The 23,891-nt window shown below is 41.0% G+C and overlaps 1 protein-coding gene across 1 annotated transcript in view; it reads left to right on the top strand.

Annotated features, from left to right (window-relative positions):
• LOC101744175 (uncharacterized) overlaps nucleotides 1-22,997 on the top strand; it is a 31,614-nt gene extending 8,617 nt beyond the window's left edge. The window contains exons 8-29 of the mRNA XM_004926278.5: nucleotides 1,536-1,692; nucleotides 3,139-3,230; nucleotides 4,025-4,193; nucleotides 4,921-5,167; nucleotides 6,781-6,947; nucleotides 7,478-7,701; nucleotides 8,536-8,740; nucleotides 9,494-9,637; nucleotides 10,674-10,767; nucleotides 11,551-11,649; nucleotides 12,396-12,504; nucleotides 13,330-13,473; nucleotides 14,020-14,146; nucleotides 14,578-14,678; nucleotides 15,409-15,621; nucleotides 15,890-16,031; nucleotides 17,038-17,259; nucleotides 17,796-17,903; nucleotides 19,385-19,511; nucleotides 20,783-20,900; nucleotides 21,596-21,715; nucleotides 22,797-22,997. Of these exons, the coding sequence (XP_004926335.2) occupies nucleotides 1,536-1,692; nucleotides 3,139-3,230; nucleotides 4,025-4,193; nucleotides 4,921-5,167; nucleotides 6,781-6,947; nucleotides 7,478-7,701; nucleotides 8,536-8,740; nucleotides 9,494-9,637; nucleotides 10,674-10,767; nucleotides 11,551-11,649; nucleotides 12,396-12,504; nucleotides 13,330-13,473; nucleotides 14,020-14,146; nucleotides 14,578-14,678; nucleotides 15,409-15,621; nucleotides 15,890-16,031; nucleotides 17,038-17,259; nucleotides 17,796-17,903; nucleotides 19,385-19,511; nucleotides 20,783-20,900; nucleotides 21,596-21,715; nucleotides 22,797-22,950 (3,283 nt within the window). The 3' untranslated portion in view covers nucleotides 22,951-22,997. The remainder of the gene's footprint in view (nucleotides 1-1,535; nucleotides 1,693-3,138; nucleotides 3,231-4,024; nucleotides 4,194-4,920; nucleotides 5,168-6,780; nucleotides 6,948-7,477; nucleotides 7,702-8,535; nucleotides 8,741-9,493; nucleotides 9,638-10,673; nucleotides 10,768-11,550; nucleotides 11,650-12,395; nucleotides 12,505-13,329; nucleotides 13,474-14,019; nucleotides 14,147-14,577; nucleotides 14,679-15,408; nucleotides 15,622-15,889; nucleotides 16,032-17,037; nucleotides 17,260-17,795; nucleotides 17,904-19,384; nucleotides 19,512-20,782; nucleotides 20,901-21,595; nucleotides 21,716-22,796) is intronic.
• The last annotated feature ends 894 nt before the right edge of the window (nucleotides 22,998-23,891 follow it).

Here is a 23,891-nt window from a genome sequence, read left to right as displayed (position 1 = left end):
CCTTACCTACGACCACCCCCATCATGCAAATGATCAGATTAACATACATACATTATTAAAAATACGTAAGACATTTTATGCTATCAATATCTGACGCGCTCGATTATGTCCATGCAACAGTTTTTTTTACATTTTTGAAAATCTATAGTCGCTTCCCCCACCTATGAAAAGGTATATACATTACATGACATTTTTTTCTTATGATCATCTAAGCTTTGAAACCCAATAGGTCTCTATGATGTTCGAGTAAATCCCCATTTAGGATCGTGGGCTCCCCTACTAAAAGACTATATGATATGTTGCACCTTTAGAATTGAAGCGGATTAATCTAAACGTCACGCTTTTTGGTAAACGTCAGAAATGTAATTGAAGAATTGTAGTTTTTCAGCTTCGAATTGAATACTTTAAGCCTTAAGGCTTCGTCAAACAGAACGCGTAGGTACTTAGCGCGCGTCAGAGCGTTAAACTGATGGCGCGCTATGACGCCGAGATGTGTTATACTACTATGGTAATATACTTTTTACAGTACGTTACCACAGTAGTACAACACATCTCGGCGTCATAGCTCGCCGTCAGTTTAGCGTTCTGACGCGCGCTAAGTACGCGTTCTGTTTGACGAAGCCTTAAGGCTTAAAGTTGACGAAGCCTTTAAAGCGCATACCTTAAAGTTTAAAGTATGCGTTTAATTTAAAAGAGACGATACGTGTACTTTGTCCTTTTATAGATTAAAAATTAAATTTAATTTAGATTAAAAAATAATAATTTTATAAACTGATAGAATAGGTGGTACATGTTTATAAGTCGTTCAAAGTATAAAAGTCATTTTGTTAAAATGTCCTCAATGCTGAGGGTCGTGGCCTCTTCTAATAAGTTGTTCCTGGATTATCCTGCGCTACTCTTGCCTATCCTAGGCTGTGTGGATAGCATGGTGGACTGAAGTGTTGAGATTTTTTTTTAGTTAACCCACTTCAATTCTAAAGGCGCGGTGTATCCGTGGTGGTCACAATATACCCCTCAACCATCAGCACTCGATCAAACTTACGAAATGCACGTCCTTATGGATCCACCAGATCCAATAACCTTTGCATTAGACGTCTTCAGCTCTAACACTAGGAGCAGGCTTAGGGACCCCGGTAACCGTACTCGTCGAACTCGACAAAGAGGTCGACGTGCAACCTAACCTGTGCATCAGCGCGCTGAGTTTCTCGCCGGATATTCTCAGCGGGTCGCGATTCCGATCCGGTATTAGATTCATTCGCGAAGCAATTGCTCTTGAGTTGTTAAGTCTCCTTCGGAGGCCCTCGGGTAATTGTTAGCAAATCCCACCCCTCCTGGCTGAAGTTTGCTCGGCCACCTGTCGTGGTGAAACTGGAAAGGCCTTCGGGCCACCAGTAATCCTTCAATCATAAAAAAAAAAAACTTACGAAATTTGACGGGCGAAAATCTTTCGCTAATACGTGCCAAGTACGTAGCGTACGGAAGATAATTGTCTGTCTGCGATCTCGTACAACCGAAAACTCTTTGTCCACTTTCAGGCTATCGATCAACTACGACAACGATATACCGGGGAAATCAGTGGAGAAATTGAACCTAACCGAATATACCGTCACTTATGTGGCCACAGATTTTTGCGATCCGACCAACGGAATCAGAAACGTCACGCAGAGTTTCCTGAAGAATCACACTCAAGAGGTACGTTCATTTTTGGCGTAGGCCTAGCTGCTGATCTCGCGTTGGAGAATCCAGGCTTCAAACCAGACTGAGAAGAGCCGCAGTAACGATCATATACAGCGGGTTGAGCGGTAGGCAGCGGCTTGGCTCTGCCCCTGGCATTGCTGAAGTCCATGGGCGACGGTAACCACTCACCATCAGGTGGGCCGTATGCTCGTCTGTCTACAAGGGCAATAAAAAAAAAAAGGAAAAGCTTGGTGAATTCACGAGCAGTTTTACGCTGTGGTCCTCCAGAAGATTTTGGTTTCTTCAGGTCTTTGTTCTGATTTGTGGTACTCTTGCTGTGTTACCACCGCGCGCGCAGTCACTGCTTAATAAATATCAGTCCTCTTAGGCAGCTTTTAGTGTCTGCTACATCCGCTGCTTCTCCGAGTGTTGTCTTAAAAAGGCAGTAGAATACGTTTCACGGAAACCAGCAGATTTGTCATTTATATTTTATTTGTTATTTTTGTTGTATTTGTTATTTTAGCTGTTCTACACACACTCATCACTTTTAATTATTATTCTCATAATCCTCTCGCAGGTATGCTGGAAGAGATTTCTTAAAGAAATAAGCAGTGTCTTTGTACATAATTTTCCTATTGCTCTGTACTATGTCTTCTTTTTTGTATGTACATAAATAAATAAATAGGTAAAATAGATTTTAATGTGCGATTCAGTCCAAATGGCGAGATTTACGGGAAAAACCAATTTTATTTATAATTGTGCTAATGGTGAAGGAGTTTCTTGATTATTTTCTTTGAGATATGAGTTCCAAGTTTCAGCTTTTCTAGTGTAAGAACTGCGTCAGCTTTCAAACCGAAACGCATTACTGTTTCACAGTAATGCGTCACATAAAGAGACAAGATGATGGTAACTACCCGAGCAGGGTCACAAGACACCCTACTGTCACTGATTATGCTCATTATTTTGTCGTGTATGATGATGTCCATTACACGATATTATTCCTTCACCATGGAAGTCATTCGTGAACGTGTGAAGTACGTATTTCAGTAGAAAAATCGGTACCCGCCTGCGGGATTCGAACACCGGCACATACGCGTCACTCGATACAAATATGCATCGGGCGCCTTATCCCTTAGGCCATTGGTTCCCAAACTTATTTTCTCTACTGCCCATTTTGAGAATAAATAATTTTTTAACACCCCCATTTTTTCACCTACTTAAAAACGACTATAGCGAGAGCTCAGTCGGTGTCTAAGAGTCCTTCTAGACGAAATTACAAATCGCCTCCCTTTACACAACACCCCCATTTTTTTCTGGGTCTATTAACGCCCCCCATTAGGCCTGCAACGCCCACAAAGGGGCGTTATGGCCCACTTTGGGAAAGGCTGCTTTAGGCCATAATGACTTCGAATAAAGCAGCTTAATTTGCTTCTCTTGTGATAACTTGTTTTTTCGTTTCAGCTACTCCTGAAAATAGCAAGAGGCATTGACGCAGATAATATAGTCAGGGACCCGTCATTGATACACAATTTGGACTTTATCGAGTTGTTGAAGTGAGTTGTTTAAGCCTTCATCCAAGGGTGATTTGGCTCTTTGTTCTTTTATTGCTAATTAACGATTACACACTGTTAACCACTTAGTGGTAACTGGTCTTCGGAGCTCTTAGATATCTCAATGTAAACCGCCACCCACTTTGAGACGTGTTTGCTAAGTTTCTAAATATCGAATAAAGTGGGTAAGATGGTGGTACCTACCCGTGTGAGCTCACGAGACGCCATACCATCATTAAAGTACAGATCGGCTTCATTACTATACAGCTTACTGGTGTAGGACGTAGGTGGTAAGGATGTAGGGTGAACGACTTGTGGCCCTGGTACCAAGCGGTTACAGGAGCCCATAGACATATACAACGTAATTGTAGCCACCTGCTTTGAGACATAAGGTCTAAGATCTTACAGTGTTTACAGTACAACGGCTGCTCCGCTTTTCAAACAGAAACGCATTACTGCTTCACGGCCGAAACAGGACGGGCGGTGGTACCTAACCGTGTGGTAGACATATTCACAAGACGTTCTAACATCAGTAAATATAAATTCCTGGGTTGCTCGTCACTCCCTCGCATTGTTTTGGTCGCCACTCCTCCGCATCGCTTCCAGAGATCGTTTAGGCCACGTGCCACCTGGCTGAACATTCCTCCAGGGTGTTTCCTAAGTACCATGTCTAGGGTTTGAAGAAAGTCCTCAGCATTGAACAGCCGATAAACTATGGTACCTATTATGGTTCCTATTAATCCTTTGAAGGCAATACATTCTCACTGATATTGTGATCATAATTTACGAAACTACAGCACTATAGCCCAGCTGAACTACACGACCATCATTAAACTGTTCGAAGACCTGGTCCTAGGCACCAGTTACGACATGGAGACATCCAGGAATATCTTCCTGGAGGCGCTCCCTCATGCCAGGAGCGAGGCCTGCGCTAGGTTCATCAAGTACCTGGTGATCGAAGAGAAGGTAAGCGGATTAAGCTATTAGAAGAATTATCTTTGAAATGCAACTTATAAATCGAGAACTTTCTTTTGAGGTCTGAATATCATATATGATTAACTATAATATCTCCGATCTCGAATAACAACAATAAAGAATTTCCATACCGGTCTCATTTCTTCATCGTCCTACCAGACTCGCTTCACTTCTTGCTTAACTTAATTAGCTCCTATCTTGGGTAATTGGGGTGGGACGTGTCGCCTTGGGAGATGAGGTTGTATTGGTAGTTCGAACGTCCAGTTCCGTGGCGTTTTTCAGAGGGATTGTGGTATATCATCTCAGTAACATATTGTAACAACTCTGGGGTAGCATGCACCCTAAAGCGGCCTATCTTCTGCATATATAAAAATGTATGGCCGATCGTTAGTCTCGCTAAAACTCGAGAACGGCTGGACCGATTTAGCTAATTTTGGTCTGGAATTAGTTGTGGAAGTCCCGAGGAGGCTTAAAAGATAGATAAATATGAAAATGCTCGGAATTAAATAAAAGTATTTATGTATTGAGGCACTACGAAGTCTGCCGGGTCAGCTAGTAGACCTATAAAAACATTGTAGAATAAGATTGAAAGGAACTCTGGTGCTCAGGCGCTGTGTCTTAATAAGCGTCTTACCCAAAAAGTCATGAAGCGTCAACCCAAAAGCTCCTTCAAAGTTGTGTGCGATCCGACCCACATCGAAATTTTTGTTAATTCTAGGATAAGATAGAAGATGCAGCTTTGCTCTCCCTCATCAGAAAGCTTCCATTCAACGTAGCCACCTTCGACCAGAGTTTGCTCGAAGAGCTGGAGGCCTTTACCAAGCTAGGCCCGGATTTTAGGGCGGAAATACGCCACGCCGGGATCTTGAGTTTCGCCAGCTTGCTGCATAAGACAATTGAATTTTCACTTATCAAACAGGACTACATTGACAATGTAGTCGTGAAATATTTCAGAATGTACAGTGGTGAGTTATTACTATGCTACCGATGGGTACCCTGTGATAGATACCACAATATAATTCAAGTTCAGCAGGAACAATTTTTTTTTCTTATTGTCCTTGAATCATCCGATCCAGAGTAGTTGTACTAAAATTCATCCATACTACCTATTGCATTCATCCACAGTGCCCTTCCAAAGATCTGTTTTGCCACGTTCTATCCGGCTTTGGAATGAGCTCCCCTCCACGGTGTTTCCCGAGCGCTATGACATGTCCGTCTTCAAACGAGGCTTGTGGAGAGTACGCAACGGTAGGCAGCAGCTTGGCTTTGCTCCTGGCATTGCTAACGTCCATGGGCGACGCTAACCATTCACTATCAGTCGCAGTATGCTCGTCAGCCTACAAGGGCAATAAAAAACCTGTTGATGAGTAAGCATCGCAGACTCAGACATCGGCAGAGTCAGGCCGCTACCTGCCACTCAGTACTCTCCGAAAACTAAGAAACACATATGGCATAGAGCTTAGTCAGTTAAAATAAGTACTGTTAGTTTAAAATTGCAAAATTCCATATCTTCCTTTATGAGTCGTAAAATGGCTAAAGTAACACTGGATCATGGGCAGCACCGTTCTTTCTGTGTTGTAGACCAGCGTTTTGCGGTTACAAACGAGTTTTTACTGGTGGTAGTAATGTGAATCTGCACTGATAAATACCACCGACCTATTTAATGGTGGGACAATTCATCTTCATATCACCCCCACTTCGATAAAGCGGCACGACACGAGAATCCTCTCATCGTGGCCGCTGGTAACTACATTCCCGATCCTGCGGACAGAATGGAAAGTAGTCGACGTCGCCCCAAACACGTCATTTCAGATCCTCCCGATCCCCTAACTTTTTTTTTTTTAAATGCTTAGATGAGTGGACGAGCTCACAGCCCACCTGATGTTAAGTGGTTTCTGGAGCCCATAGACATCTACAACGTAAATGCGCCACCCACCTTGAGATATAAGTTCTGAGGTCTCAATTATAGTTACAACGGCTGCCCCACCCTTCAAACCGAAACGCATTACTGCTTCACGGCAGAAATAGGCAGGGTGATGGTACCTACCCGTGCGGACTCACAAGAGGTCCTACCACCAGTAATTACGCAAATTATAATTTTGCGGGTTTGATTTTTATTACACGATGTTATTCCTTCACCGTGGAAATCAATCGTGAACATTTGTTGAGTACGTATTTCATTAGAAAAATTGGTACCCGCCTGCGGGATTCGAACATCGGTGCATCGCTCAACACGAATGCACCGGACGTCTTATCCGTTAGGCCACGACGACTTGCTTTTAGGTACCTCAAGCACCGGTCATCGTTCTCGTCGAACCCATTGCTTGCGACGAAGGGCTCGACGAGTAAATGAACCCTCAGACACAGCCCACTGAGTTTCTCGGCGGATCTTCTCAGGGGGTCGCGTTTCCGATCCAGTGGTAGATTCTGCGTAGCACGGGTTTGCCAGGGTTCGTGTTAGCAATGTCGTCAGGTTTGAGCCCCGTGAGCTCACCTACTAGTTAAGGTTACGCTGATATAGCCTTTCAAGGCTCTCAGCTTAGGTAGGAAAAGAAAAATAAAAATATATCACCCACAGATTGCCCTCAATACCTGGACAGGATGGTGTGGCTCCAGGGTCTGTGCAACATAGGCTATTCAGCCGAAGGCTACCTGCGGATCATTTATGCTGATAGTGGAAGGGACAGACACGAGAGGCTGTGGGCAGCCGTGGCAATCGACCCTAAGCACGAGGAGGCATTTAAGGTTATTTTCGTTAATTTCTTAATAACTGATAACACCCTTTTGTATTCAGCAGTCTTTGATTCTTACAATAAAATAGTTTTCCAATGAACAAAGAAAGTTTTATCTATGTTTGGTCTGGATTTAATATTGCATTTACTTATTAGGCTCGCGGCGAGAATTGTGTCATCCATGCATCCGTTATTGTGCGGACGTATACACCAAACTAGCAGGTGGTGTCAAGGATTTTATAAATTGACAAGATCCAAAATCTCACAAATTAATTCGACATATTGTAAGCAAGATCCGGCCCTAAATTAGGATTCCCTATGATACCGGAGACTAAGGGCTCTCAGGGTTTCTCAGTGGGTCGCGTTTTCGATCCGGTGGTAGTTTCTGCGAAGCACTGCTCTTGCTACGGCCAGTGGTAGCAACACTCCGGTTTGAGTCCCGAGAGCTCAACTACATGTTAGGGTGAAGCTGAAATAGCCTCTCAAGGCTATCAGCATAGGTAGGAAAAAAAATGTCTGGTCATTACATCCATTGTATTTTAGGTCCTGGAATCGACTCTATCGATACTGACCAATCAATCGGAGCACATTCAACTGAGGATAGCGTCGCTGCACATGTTCCTGACGTCACAGCAGATCAGAGAGAACGACTTTATATTCGTTCACAACTACATAAGCACGTGCAACAACAATCAATTGAAGAGGTTCTGGTATACGACCGTTAAGAACCTGATGACCAGCAAATCGTTCACTGACTACAGGGTCGCGTGAGTTATCCTTCGAAGGACTATTTGAAGGTCTTCTTTGAAGAGTTCTTTAGGTTTCCAGACAAAGGAGGCCAGAATCCACCCAGAACTTATGTTAATTCAGCTTCGCCAATTATTGTCTGCTCTTCATTTTGAAATACCATTGTTGGGGAATACCTCTGCTGTGTAAAGGCCTGTAGACATCCTGATACAGATATAATATATGCCCGAGGCATTATTATCATGTTTTATAGGACAATGTATGCAATGGATTTTTCGCTTCTTCCATGTGAGTAAAATCTGCAAATCACGTGGTCGGTTGCTGTCGAGTATCAAATATGATCAGCGGTTTTGGTAATTCGATGGATATTAGAGTATCGGAGGTTGTACAAAATACGCCTTATCGAATAAGATAATAATATGAATAAGATAAGAGATAGAGATAATAAGAGACTAACTGAGTACAAAATACATTAGTTACTTAAAACTACCCGCACGTCACCTGACGTTCGTTGACGACACTATGACAGAAACGACCTCTAGATCTCCAAAAACATCTGATTCATCACAATCAGACATACATACAAGACAAACAATTGGAAATATAAATACCTCTGCAAAGAATGCAGATATAGCTACCACAAGGCCGAAGAGCTTAATTATCCTTGAAATAAGTGGATTCGCCAACCCCTAACGGCCAACGGTGTCGTTTTAAGGCCAATAACCTTCATGTGCGGACTTTTAGGAGGGCATTTGAAGAGACCTACACTCAGCATTGGGTGGCACTAGTAAGTTGGCTTGGATCGAGATAAATTCTTTGCAACTCCTAAATTCGCGCTCTTATGAATTTTTCAGTTCTTACTACGTGCCGTTCATAGTCAATCAAGTATCCAACCCGGATCCGTTGTATCTCCTGACCAACAACTATATTATCAGCGGCGAAGAGGATGTCGGCTCTCCGTCGCTTCAGGTCATCAGCGTTGGGGACACCTTAGGAGTGATACCGCCATTTATTGCCGCGAAACTCAATACTGGAGGCAGGAGACCGTATAAAGTAGCCGTGAGTATCATATATACAATCACTTTTTTCTGTGGACGGGTGTGTTTACTGGTGGTAGGACCTCTTGTGCGTCCGCAAGGGTAGGTACGGCCACCCCGCCTACTTATGCCGTGAAGCAATAATGCTTTTCGGTTTGAAGGGTGGGGCAGCAGTTGTAACTATACTGAGACCTTAGAACTTATATCTCAAGGTGGGTGGCGCATTTACGTTGTAGATGTCTATGGGCTCCAGTAACCATTTAACACCAGGTGGGCTGTGAGCTCATCCACCCAACTAAGCAATAAAAAAAATGTAGAAAATTTACTGATGATAGGAAGTACGCATCTCCAAGAGTCGATAGTCACTGAAATATATGAATTTAGAATCTTTAAACACTAAAAATTCATAAATAAATAAATAAAGCTCGGTCTTTAAGCTCTAACGCTAACCGTTTAAGTGGTAAAACCATTTACCAATAGCTGACCCGGCAGACTTCGTGTGCCTCAAATCATTCACATAAATAAAAGACCTACACTTTTGTATAAAATAAACTTAAAGCAAACAAAAGGAATCCGTCCGACGGGGGACACATCAAAGGAATAACAAAATTGTAATTTTTATTTAATTCCGAGCATTTTCATATTTATTTAAACCTTTTAAACCTTCCACAAATAATTCAAGACCAAAATTAGCCAAATCGGTCCAGCCGTTTTCAAGTTTTAGCGAGACTAACGAACAGCAATTCATTTTTATATATATTTACCATATTTTCAGGTATATCTCATCATCGAAGGTGTAACAACAACCTTCTACAAAAAGGTCCTCAAGTCTCTATCGAGCACTCAAGTTCTCAATGTGGAGAAGCTGCTTCTAGTGCTAAAAAACATGAAAGCCTGGACGCTAAAGACTCCAGAGAAGGTGAGAATCAGATCTACATCAGCACCAATATTTAAAAAAAAATAGTTTAAAAAAAACTAACAAAATATGTACGCTTTTATAGAAAATCCAACTATAAAATAGAAAATAAATTTTAATAAATTTGAATTACAAAAATAGTGTAAGAAAAAAAATTACATTTGTGCACCTTCAAAAATCAAAATACAACTATCCTAAATGTCTAAGTATATGTAAAATTTTGTCATTAGTAAATAATAGTAAATCATTTTTTATAGTATGAGGTAGCGCCCTCTGTGAATTGATATTTTAACTTCACGTATAATCCTAAATTAAAATTCACTACAACAGATTTCATACACACGTTAGTATTAAAAATCTCATAGATGGCGCTGTATTACAAAAACACTACGGACTCATTTTTTCGTTTCATCAAGTTTGAAATCACAACGATTCTAAAGAAGTTTCACTTCAAAATAATTTTATTGTAAAAAAAAAGCTTTTCAGGATATTATCAAAATAACCCTTCTACTCATATCTGTTCATAAAATATTTATAACTACTGATACCATGCAGCCCACGCTTTTTTACAATAAAATCACTTTTCTTACACTTTTTTTAATTCAAATTTGTTAAAATTTATAAATTTATTTTGTATTTTTTTGTTGGATTTCAATTTTCAAAAAATTTCTTTTTTAAATTTTTTTTTAATAATGATTTGTCATCGGTCCTTAATAAGTATACTAAATTTCGAGTTAATCCGACATTTTGAAGGGGGTCAAAATCATGTTCAAAGCTTCCGTTACATACATACGTCTGAAGCTAATAATAGCGTATTAAAAATTAATCTTTGTTTATCAGCCGTGCGTCCTAAAGCTCCTAATTGTGGATTTATCTAATTTGATTGCATCAGAAAGTAACCAAACGCATTTCGTGGTCACGGATACTCACAGGCATCAACAGTGTCATGGACCTAACTGAGTCATGTCTATAGCTGTTATATATTATTCGACATTTAAGAAGATGTTCCTTATCATTTTAACCTTCCTTCCTCATACAGGTTCACATTGACATTGTCATTAAAACCCACGATAAGACGATTTTCGCTACGCATTTAAATCAATCCAGGATTGACAGTGTCAACATACAGGATTGTGAGTATTCTTTTGTTATTATTTCTACTGATGAAAAGGCGATTCCCTTTTTTTTTCTATCGAAGCTGATGGTCTAGGGAGACCATATCAGCGTCACCGGGATAGTAGGTGTGGTCACGGGACTCAAACCCGATGTTGTTGCTAACACGAACCCTAGCAAGAGCAGTGCTTCGCAGAATCTACCACTGGATCGGAAACGCGACCCACTGAGAAGATCCGGTAAGAAGCTCAGTGGGCTGTGTCTGTGGGTTAACTTGCTCGTCGAGCCCTTCGTCGCAAGCACTTGACACCAGGTGGGCTGTGAGCTCGTCCACCCATCTAAGCAATATAAAAAGAAAGGAAAACAAAATGTGTGCAATTCACACGTGGTAGAAGTGAAACCTTCCAAAATTAAAATACAATTATCCTAAACGTCTTAAGTAAAATTTTGTCATTAGTAAATAATTGTAAGGTAGCGCCCTCTGTGAATTGATATTTTAATTTCACGTATAATCCTAAATTAAAATTCACTACAAGAGCTTTCATACACACGTTAGTATTAAAAAATCTCACAGATGGCGCTGTATTAAATAGTATGTATATTTCTGTCTCATTCTTTGCTGGCTTCATCCTACACATTTTTGTATTTGTGTCTCTTACCTGTCGTTTTTTCCGTTGCATCCGGTTTGAAATCACAACGATTCTAAAGAAGTTTTCACTTCAAAAGAGCCTATTTAAGCATATTTGTTATTTACGAGAAATAAGGTTATGGGTGGAACTGAATTAGCACATTAAACTTTCCAGTGGCGTACATTGAAGATTTCTTGCGGTTCGGCAGTCATATAAACCAGCAAATGGTATACTACCCTTTTCAATCAGACATTCATGTCCCGAGCGAATTAGGTAAGCTTTAACTTAGTTAATAACTAATTAATATTAACAGTGGTTGTAGGACTTTTTGTGAGTCCGCTCGTGTAGATACTACCGACCTGCCTATTTCTGCCGTGAAGCAATAATAGTGTCGGTTCGAAGGGTGGGACAGCCGTTGTAACTATGCTGAGAGACATTAGAACTTATATCTCAAAGGTGGGCGGCGGCATTTACGTTATAGATGTCTATGGACTCCGGTCCTCGTAGCTCGTCCACTCGTCTTTTTTATTGTCCTTGTAGGCAGACTAGCATACGGCCCACCTGATGATGAGTGGTTACTGTCGCCCATGGAATTCAGTAATGCCAGGGACAAGGACAAGCCAAAACTATTAGATACCACAACTAACACAATCAAAAACTCAATAATAAAAATTTAGTTCATTTTTATTACACAACTAGCTGACGCGGCAGACTTCGTAGTGCCTCAATCGAGAAATAAACTTAAAAAAAACAAAAGGAATCCATCCTACGGGAGACACATCAAAGAAAAACAAAATTGTTATTTTTGTTTAAATATTTCCGAGCATTTTCATATTTATCTACATTTTAAACCTTCTCTGGACTTCCACAAATAATTCAAGATCAAAATTAGCCCAATCGGTTCAGCCGTTCTCGAGTTTTAGCGAGACTAACGAACAGCAATTCATTTATATATATATATAGATAGATAACGCGTCGTATAAATCTCACCTATAGATTCAAGTGTCGCGTTTCTTCAGGTACCCCAATAAGACTCCAATCGCTGATCGTGTCATTCACTTCAATCAGAGGTAATTTGACAGCTCCTTCCAGCAACGACATGACTTGGAGAAATGATTTGCACATCAGGTATGATCTATTTGTGGTTATCACAGAAAATTAAAAGGTTGGCAATACTGGTGGTAGGATGTCTTGTAGTCTACACGGGTATCACTACCCTGTCTATTTCTGCCGTGAAGCAGTAATGTGTTTCGGCTTAAAGGGTGGGGCAGCCTGAAAAACTGAGGTTTAGAAATCGTCTTTTAACACAAGTGCTAAGATGGGTGGTGGCATTTACGTGGCAGATGTCTTTGGACTCTAGTAACTATTATATAAGTAGTTAATATTAAGATATCAGGTGGGCCATAAATACATCCACTCCTCTTAAACAATCCAACGTTTAAAAAACCTAAGAAAAGTACTCTTTTTTTTCTCCGCCTGATCCCACTAGGTGGGGTCGGCACAGCGAATTTTTCTATTCCATTCTCTTTTATCAGTTGCCATCTGAACACTCACTCCTCTGTCTCTCATATATCGTCATTCACATACTCCATCCATGTCTTCTTCGGTCGACCTCTTCCCCCTCTACCTTGCACTACCATTTCCATACATCTCCTAGTCACATGCATCTTCTCTCTACGTATCACATGTCCATACCACGCTAACCGTCCGCTCTTTAATTTGTTAATTACCGGGGCCACTTTCACTCTTCCTCTGATATACCCATTCCTTATCTGGTCCATTCTTGTCACTCCCCAAATCCATCTCAACATTCGCATCTCTGCCTCATGCATTCCTCTTTCATGGTCATCTCTTTCACTCTCATTTCATCTCTCTAAGAAAACCACACCTCATTCATCTTATTACCAAATTCGACCCAGTGCTAATGTTTGAACTTAGTATGAATTCGTAAAGGTACCAAGGAACATCGGTGACTTCACTATCTACGGATGGTCCACTCATCCAAACAGCGCACAGGGCTAGAATCCAACAATCAATGGTCGCACATCTTCCTATGAAGTTCAATGTATCATTCTCAGGCTCTGATGGATCTCTGCAGTAAGTATAACAGCTACCCACTTCTGGTAATAGCAGACACGGACCTTCGAAGATACGACATACTTCTAACCTCTAGTCATACACTATACTCATATTCACAACACAAAGCAGGTTACAGACACAGATCCCGAGCTCTTCTCGTACACAAACAGACACAGATCCGACCTACATCTAGCATCTAGCCTCTAGTGCTATACTACACTACTATAGACACAGTCCACTGCAGCTCTGTACTGATCCCGAGTTCTTCTCGTACACAAACAGACACAGATCCGACCTACATCTAGCCTCTAGTCCTATACTACACTACTACAGACACAGTCCTCTGCAGCTCTATACTGATCCCGAGCTCTTCTCGTACACAAACAGACACAGATCCGACCTACATCTAGCCTCTAGTCCTATACTACACTACTACAGACACAGTCCACTGCAGCTCTGTACTGATCCCGAGCTCTTTTCGTACACAAACAAGCCCAGCTCCGACCTATGTAATAGTATGTACATCTAGCCAAGACTCGTTCTATACTTCATTCTATCTTTAAGGTTGACCTGGCCGAACCCTATGTCCCAACAAGGTGGAGTGGCAATGCATTCAAGGGTACAGGTGGCTATGGAAAGTGTCTCAAAGAAGTATAATTATACAGTGACCGTTGGAGACAGCAGTAGCGGGGTAAGATTTTTATCCTTGTAAATACCAGACTCATTGGCTAGAACACAAAATCGACAATCCATTCTTACCGAGCTCAAGATTCTGATGCGCCTGAGCCCTATATGAGGAGCTTCGAATTCAATGGACACATTGCCAGAAAAAGAGATGACAATTTACAGAAGCTGCCGGTAAGAGGCAAGGTAAGAGGCGGAAGAAGGCCTATAGGCAGAAGTCCAATGCGCTGGTCGGACCAGATACGCTCTACCCTCAGCACTTCTATCCACGTTGCTATCCACACAGCCGAGGATAGACAGGAGTGGCGCAGGATAATCCAGGAGAAAATTATTAGAGGAAGCCACGACCCTTAGCATTAAAGATTATCGACGCCTGGAGCAGAGACCAGACCGTGATTTCTAAAAGCATGAAAACTTAAAATCTCTTATCGCTTCCAGGCTGTCAATCAAACCCGTGGAATATTCTTCGACTGCGATAGACCTGTGACTGATGCTGAGTTACTTAATCGCCTGTTAACATACAAGGATAACAATTACGAGTAAGTGGATGTTTTTTATTGTTTATTTTTTTATTGTCCTTGCAGACGATCTTACGGTCCACCTGATGGTGAGTGCTTATCGTCGTCCATAGACTTCAGCAATACCAAGGCCAAGCCGCTGCCTATCGTTAAGTACTCTCTACAAGCCTAGTTTGAAGAAGGACATGTCATAGCGCTCGGGAAGCACCGTGGAGGGGACCTCATTTCAAAGCTGGATGGTACGTGACGGATAAGATCTTTAGAAACGCACTGTGGGTGAACGCAGTGGCTCCAGGTAGTATGGATAAACTCTGCTCCGGTGGCGGGCGATGCGATGGTAAAAACGAGATGTAGGGATCATCTCAAACAGTTCCTCAGAGCACTCCCCATGGAACATACGGTAGAAAATACAGAGAGAACTAAAGTCTCTCCGCAGACCTAGATGTTTCAAACGAGCCGTGAGAATGTGAACCATATTATATATCAAGGGCAAGTGAGACAGCCTTTTTACTGTAAAACTGAGACTTAGAACTCATGTCTCAAGTCGATGGCAGCATTTATGTTGTTGATGACCATGGTCTCCGAGCACCAATTAACACCAGGTGGCTTGTGAGCTTATCCACTCATCTAACCAATAAAAAAAGAAAGGAACCTTAATATAAAACCTTTTTTTTTTAAATAACTATTCTTGGACTTTCTTTTATGTAACAGCTTCTATAGATGTTTAATGTCCCTCAACTTTTTGTTTTAGCTTCCTAACCTCAGTCCAGCCTTCGCATTTGATCCTGAACACGATCCTTCTCTTCACCTTCCCGCCTTCAGGGTCATGTGGTCTCATCTTATCACCCCAGAAAGTGACGTCCTCCACGAACGATGTCCTCCAAGCCAAAATCCAAGCCCGCTACAGAACCGAAGACGATGGGGTAGTCAGAGGCGACTGCAAGTTCCAGTTGACTTATTTTAGGTAATCCATTTTGATCTATCGAAACTCCAAGCGAATCAATTCGAAGTTTGATAGTTAAACAATAAATACCCTGAGTTCTTTCAGAATGTTACATCTATCTAATGACACAACTAACTAACCACTAAATTTTAAAGCTCTAGTCATAGTCCTTGAATAGATTTAAAAGTGATTTCTTTAAAATCAGTATCAAGATTTCTATCGGTCACCAAGGTTTTCAAATTCCGTATTTTTCGTTTAACGAACTCAGACAATTCTATTTAATTTCAAGCTTGGAGAATCCGAAGGACGTGTTTTTAAATATGGAAGCTATCACTAATATGGAGCAAAATTCGGTTGGTAATACCGACGTTCTGGTCTCCGTACGGGGGCACCAACCTAACGCGAAGAACGACAGCACCAAAGACTGGACTGTAAGTGATTATAAGGATGATACGGTTTGCCATATACTGACTCTGGCATTGTTTTATATATTTCACAACCATTAGCCTATAGCCGCATATAAGACCGATTGCTTGCGTGGCGACCCATGCGGTGTCGACGCGTTGACGCGTTATATGAAAATATATTTATATACAGTCCATATATAGTAGTATGTACGATGTGGCGACGCGTCGCTATGTACAAGCGTCTGTTTCTTAATGTCGCCACATGAATCTCCCGCATTAACTAACCATTTACGAAATAATATCAATGTTTAACATCTGCCAGCCTTCCCGCGATACCTAATTTTTTATTGTTTAGATTAGGAGACCCAACGGACCTTTTTTGTGTAATGTGGCTACCAGAGCCCATAGACGTCCACAGCGTAAACGCTGCGACCTACATTGAGAAATGAGTTTTAATTCTCAGCTTCTCCAACCCTCAAATCGGAACGTATTACTGCTTCACATCAGAAGGACTAAATAAGGACCGTAAGACATATGATGTCTTGTAGTTATTCCTTTACCGTGGAAATCACTTGTGAACAGTTGTTGAGTACGTATTTTATTACAAAAATGTAGTATCTGCCTGTGGGATCCGAGCATCGGTACAGTGCTATCGAAATATTAAGTCGAATTAAGTTTAATTGGAGGACAACAGCGGCTATCCTACTTTATATGGGGTCGATTGATTGGTAAAATTCCCTGGTCACCGGCGTCGATGAACTTATCGATCACGATGAAGAGTTCTACGAGCGAACTATCCCACAGACACATCCCATTGAGTTTCTCGCTGGATCTTCTCAGTGGGTCGCGAATCCGATGCGCTGGTAGATTCTGCGAAGCACTGCTCTTGTTAGGGCTAGTGTTGGCAAATTCTCTTAAGTTGAGCCCGTGATCTTACCTGCCCGTCTGGGCATTGCTGGAATAGCCCCTTAGGCTACTAATGAATAGGTAAGGGAACAAAAAGAAGGAAAATCGCCTCTTCTCATTTCAGCTGTGCCTACGCAAGAAAGACGTTGACCACACTTCAAGCCAGGATATCTCCGCATTTCCGGCGTCTTATGAAGGCCACGTGACTTTAACGTATGGCTTAAACCACACGAAATGCTTCGAGAAAAGCTCGACTAGTGAGCTCATGCTGAAATACAAGGGAGTACCACAACATCATCAAGGCAAACTCGAACGCTATTTCGAGATTAATGTTTACGGGAAAAATGTTGGTATACTTTTTAGATTTAATGCGATTCCGTTTTGACGTTGAATATTGTATAAATGCGTAATTATTGCAATGCTAACGGTATCGGACGGTAAAGTTAGACCAACGCTGATTTGGGTGAAGTCTTTGGACCAGTCAAACTACGTCCTGTGACTTTTACAAGTCTAATGAGCTTTATAATCGACGAGTAGAGAATGCTAGATAAAAACCATAGAAGTATAGGAAGCCCTCCTATAACACGATTTTTTACAACACGGTTCAACTATAACACGAATATAAAAAAAAATCCAAAATTCTCTTATAATTTTTATTGCTTAGATGGGTGGACGAGCCCACAGCCCACCCGGTGTTAAGTGGTTACTGGTGCCCATAGTCGTCCACAACCATATTTTTTACCAAATTTTAAACTTTAAATGGCTTTCTTGTAAAGTTGCCAAAATGTCGCCTAAACCAAATAATCTTTCACTCGTCGATATAATTATATGGCAATAGCTATATCGGCAGTAAGCGTATGAATATCCCGTTGATTTTTACAGATATCAGAAATTGGGCTACTGAATTCCGATGTCATTAAACAGACCGCCCTTGGGCAGCTTCTAAGGAGTTACAGTAAAGAAGTTTTCAATATTACAATTATTATAAAGGTTAGTAAATTCATGTGTTTCTATTCTATTCTATTCTATTCTATTCTATTCTATTCTATTCTATTCTATTCTATTCTATTCTATTCTATTCTATCAGGCCACAGAAGTCCACTGATGGACATAGGACTTCACGTCGGACGGTCGGTCGATGGACGAGCAGACAGCCCACCTGGTGTTAAGTGGTTACTGGAGCCCATATACATCTACAACGTAAATGCGCCACCCACCTTGAGATATAAGTTCTAAGGTCTCGAGTATAGTTACAACGGCTTCTCCGCCCTTCAAACCGGAATGCATTACGGCTTACGGCAGAAATAGGTAGAGTGCCGGTACCTACTCGTGCGGACTCACAAGAGGTCCTACCACCAGTCCATCTTCTTCATGAGTCTTCGGTTCATCTTGTGGGAGGCCCACCATAATATGTACCAATTCATATATTAACAAACTATAACTATAATTGGCTTGGAACAAATCACGCACGGTTACTTGACCCCAAATTAGAATTCCCTGTGTTTTGGGTACCAGAGATTGACAGACATACTTATATCCCTTTGAATGTATTCATAATTTTTTTATTGCATGGCTGGACGAGCTCATAGCCCATCTGGTGTTAATTAGTTACCGAAGCCCATAGACATATATCTATAAGGTAAATGCCGCCACCCACCTTGAGATATGAGTTCTAAGGTGTTAGTATAGTTACAACGGCTGCCCCGCTCTTCGAACCGAAACGCATTACTGCTTACGGCAGAAATAGGCAGGGTGGTGGTACCTACCCGTGCGGACCCACAAGACGTCCTACCACCAGTAGTATATAGATAAAAACATCTAAGCAAAGAGCAAACAAACATGTTTATCCCACGAATGTTTGCCCGATGCGGGAATTGAACCCACGACCCTTGGTGCAGCAGTCAGGGGCGCTAGTTACTGTACCACCGAGTCAGTCTCATACTCCTTCCCGAGTATTATATTAGCACACAGATTCATCTACCGTCTTTATTAGACTTATTACGTTTACCCATAAAAGGAAGAGCATCTTGAGGTCTGGTAGTGAGAGTTAAGTTTTCATCTTCACCATAAAATACTGGTGGTAGGACCTCTTGTGAATCCGCACGGGTAGGTATCCCCAACCTGCCTGTTTCTGCCGTGAAGCAGTAATGCGTTTCGGTTTTAAGCGCGGGGCAACCGTTGTACTGTTAAAAGTGAGACCTTACAACTAGGTGGGTGGCGGCATTCACCTTGTAAATGTCTATGGGCTCCAGTAACCACTTAAGATCAGGTGGGCCGTGAGCTCATCCAGCCAACCAAGCAATAAAAAAAAGCCAAACATCTTCTTTATTGATCCTACGATTTCTTTTAAATGGTTCGGCACATCAAAAGTGAGATTGTCTTATTCTTTGCAATGAGAAGACATTTTATATTTCAGCTGGACCATACCCAATAAATGGCTAGGTTTGAAATAATTTACGTTTTTCATTTAGGAAAGAGACGGCCTGGCGTCTCTGAGTGTGAACAGAGGAGCCGAAATCCAGTTCAAATCCGACAATTTCGCTTGGCTTCTGGACGGTTGGACCGGTATGCAGGTGGTTCGAACCATAGGACTTTATCGTAAGTTCTATTTATTTATTTAACTCTATGCTAGTATTAACTTGTACAAGTTTTTTCAGTTCAGTTCAGTTTTATACAATGAGTACAGTACTGTATACATTTTTGTATGTATTAATTGTATAAAACTGAGACCTTCGAATTCATGTCTCGAGGTGGTTAGTAGTATTTTCTCCGGTAACCACTTAACACTTAACTTGAAGTCGTCGTGGCCTAAAGGATAAGACGTCCGGTGCATTCGTAGCGATGCAACGGTGTTCGAATCCCGCAGGCGGGTACCAATTTTTCTAATGAAATACATACTTAACAATTGTTCACGATTGACTTCCACGGTGAAGGAATAACATCGTGTAATAAAAATCAAACCCGCAAATTATAATTTTGATGGCATTTAACTGGTGGTAGGACCTCTTGTGAGTCCGCATGGGTAGGTACCACCGCCCCGCCTATTTCTGCCGTGAAGCAGTAATACGTTTCGGTTTGAAGGGTGGTGCAGCCGTTGTAACTATACTGAGACCTTAGAACTTCTATCTCAAGGTGTGTGGCGCATTTACGTTGTAGATGTCTATGGGTTCCAGTAACCACTTAACACCAGGTGGGCTATGAGCTCGTCCACACATCTAGGCAATAAAAAAAAACACTTTTAAGGTTTACTTATCTAAGTTATAAAAAAAATTGCACAAGAGTATAGTGGCGAATTTAATGCTAAAGGCATTCTCTGCCAGTCGACCGAGGATGGCATAGATAGTTATAAAATATAGAATCCACACATGGTTATCGAAACAGCAAACAACTCTAGTAAACGCCTTACATCAAGTTGTTTTGCTGTATATAGGACCCATAAGCCCATACGGGATTATTATTATTCCTACCTATCCTAGTAACATCGAGGGGCTATTTTGTTATTATTCCAACGTATTCTAGTAACCTCGAGGGGTTATTCTAGATTCACCGAACTAGTAGGTGAGCTCACGGGTCTCAAGCCTGACGACGTTGCTAACACAAACCCTAGCGAGAGCAGTGCTTTGTAGAATCTACCACCAGAACGCGACCCACTGAGAAGATCCGGCGAGAAACTCAGTGGCTGTGTCTGTGAGTTAATTTACTGGTCGAGCCCTTAGCGAGCGAGCGAGCCCGAGCGACGGGTTCGACGAGAACGATGACCATACGGCTTGATACCACAATGCTACCCATTTCTATCTCGAAGCAGAGCTTTTAAATTTCGGTATTCATAGCTATGCCGAAGCAACAATTGACTCTCTTCTAAATTACAGGTGAATGCCGCATTAAGGAGAATGAAATCAAAACTCTTTCTGGTACAACGGAAGATCTCCCGTCCATTGACTGTCAGGAGACACTCGCTCTTGCCGACTGCAGCGATAACTCGCCAAGGTATTGCGTCCAAATTGATAATCTAGTGTAGTAAATGATGCGACAAAAAAAACCAGCTGAGTAACGACAAGTTATTTTATTTGTGCGAGAAAGCAGAAACCGGGTAGAAATGGCTGGGAAGGCTTGTTTTATTAACACTATCCCCGCTTCGTTGGCTTTGGCTAGAGGCAGGGGCGGAGGGGGGCGTGTTAATACGTGGCTTGGCGGCATGGCAGGCTTCAGGTTATGGCAGCTGACGTCGCGTCCGTTACACTAGCGAAATATATCAGCGTATTGTTAAATCACATGAATCTACCAGTTTCTATCGTGAGGTCATGAATTCTGATTAAAAGTAATATTCAATTGCTCGACTCGTTTTCGTAAGTAATAAAAAAAAATGTACGTCTTGATGGACGTGATACCTTAAACTAATCTTATTTGAACTATTTGATATTGAAATTATTTAAGTTGAGAAAAAATTAGGTTATTACTTAAATTGTATGTAACTGTATTATTATGATAACGTAAGGAAAATTGTTACATAAATTGAAAAATATATATAAATAGTTAGTAGTCACATACGTTCTCATTAGTGCTGCCGTGTGCGTGAGAGAAAGGGAAGGCAGACAGACTGGCGTCGTAACGCGTTACGTAACGAAACGACTTATCATCCCATAAGAAGTTATTACTTCAAAAATTTGTAACATTCCTTTCAGGTTCGCAGTGATAAGGTACATAGATGGCATCAAAGTGTTCTCCGGTGGCTATTCTGTGTCCGTCAAGAAGAACCAGAGCGAAATATACGTGGATGACACTTACGCTGGTAACGATTTCTGGTGAGTAGCAATTCCTGGTATCTATTATCAAATTTTGGCCTTATATTTGGTCTGAATCGCCGAAAGGATATTTCCGGACTGGAGCCGTTTATTGTATGAATTATGACAGCTCCCCACAGATGGTGTGGGTACGCTCTGAAAAGCTCTTTGAATCTTTGGTATAATCACCCAAGTCACAATGGATCCACCTGATCTACTATCAGTGCTTTAGAAAATTATTAGTAGCAACATCTAAAGCTCGAGTTACCATACTTGTCGAACTAGCTGAGAAGTTTGACATGAAGAATCAGACCTATAGAATCTCAGTCTGCTGAATTTCTCGTCAGATCTTCGTGGGTCGTGATTTTGATTCAGTCCTAAATGTACTCGCGAACCAATTGCCTTTGAGCTGATAGTTCGTTCTAATAGGGCGTTCTTGACTATGCCCTGAAGTTCACTGGGCTAATCAAGGGGCAAGGACTATCCGTAATTCATCTACCGCTTAAGGATCTAGAATCCTTCCTTCTCGAAGATCTTCTCTTTCTTGTTTCTCCCAAACTGATGGCCGTGATGAAAAGACAAATATCATAATTAAAAGTGCTTCAAGGATTTCATTCCTATCCCTCAACTCCTATGCCTCGATATTTTCTGGTGAAGCAAGAAACCTATCAACCAGCAGCTATCCCCCCACTTAATAAAACGGTGGGATCATCCTATCTTGCCCAGTTGATCATATATCCTTTTACCAAGGCTTTAAAGATCCAATCTCACACTCACCCCCGTTTTACCACAAAATTCTAAATTACAGTACGTATGTACCTATTTTTTTGTATACTTTGATATAAAAAGATAATATCGTCAATATATATTATATTATATACTTTGTTTTGGTATATATTGACTATATTATCTTTTTAGGATTTCAATGAATAAAACAAAGATTACACAAGAGGTACGTATTGTCGATATTCTTTTCTGGGATATCAACGCAGAATAAAACAAAGATAATTGATTACCTAAGCTTTTTTGGTGTACACCCAATATAATAATATATTGACGATATTCTCTTTAAAGAATTTTATTGATGATATTCTTTTTTTAGGATTTCAGCGAAGAGTAAAACGAAGATTACCTCCAAAATGACAGCCCTTAAAGTGTATTACGATTTGAACGAGACCGTCATATTAGTGCCGCTTATGTATTTGAACAATGTCTGCGGCTTGTGTACAGAGCCCCTAGAGTATAATGTATGTTAAGTGTATGATAAAAATATGATAGTAAACTTTAAAATCCAATAACAAAATAGCATTTCATTTCCCCGATCACGAAATACTATTTGAAGTTAAATTAACGTCAGATTTCACTTATCAATCTTATATTGGCTTAAGTCAAAGACAAAAAATGTCAATGCACACGACTTTTTGGTTATTTTATTTAAAAAAAAATTATAAATACTCAGGCATTATATTGGTGCTTCTGAGCGTGGGCTGTGAGCTCGAAGATTCTATTTGTCTCAACCCTCAAAGCAGAGCTCACCTTGAATTCGGTAACCAGTGGATGCTAATACTTGCTAGCTCATTCAAGAAAATGATACCTTGATGTAGATATAGATTACCAAAAACCCCGCTGTGATAACAAACCGAAATAAAAATTAAAGTAAACAAAACTTTATTTATCCATATATTAATTGGTGGTATGGGATGAAATATATTCTCAGTTAACTGGCGGTTATTTATTGAAAGTTTATCAGTGGAATTTTTAGAAGTTCTCGAAAAGCTACGTCCCTGACGTCTTTGTTTCATTTTCCCTACACTTTCACAGATACTAAACAGTTAATAAACCACCGTTATTACACATATAAACCTGAAAAAACACTAATTAGACAAAATAAAACAATTCACGCAATCGCAATTCACTCCTCGTGTTCTCGTCAAAAAGTCTGTCAAAATGATATTGAAGGACTCCGTCAAATATGACGACGGGTTGAGCTCCTCCCTATCATCACACGGGTCCTCGTGGTCATTTATTTGATGGGCTGTGCTCGAAATAAGAACACAACTTGGTTTGATCATATTAGATTGTAACCATTAATTTATTTATTAATTTTTATTGCTTAGTTGGGTACACGAGCTCACAGCCCACCTGGTGTTAAGTGGTTACTGGAGCCCATAGACATTTACAACGTAAATGCGCCACC

This window comes from Bombyx mori, chromosome 24 (assembly GCF_030269925.1).
Source record: "Bombyx mori chromosome 24, ASM3026992v2".
In the NCBI taxonomy this organism is placed as follows: Eukaryota; Metazoa; Arthropoda; class Insecta; order Lepidoptera; family Bombycidae; genus Bombyx; species Bombyx mori.
This window is presented reverse-complemented; position numbering and strand designations above follow the sequence as displayed.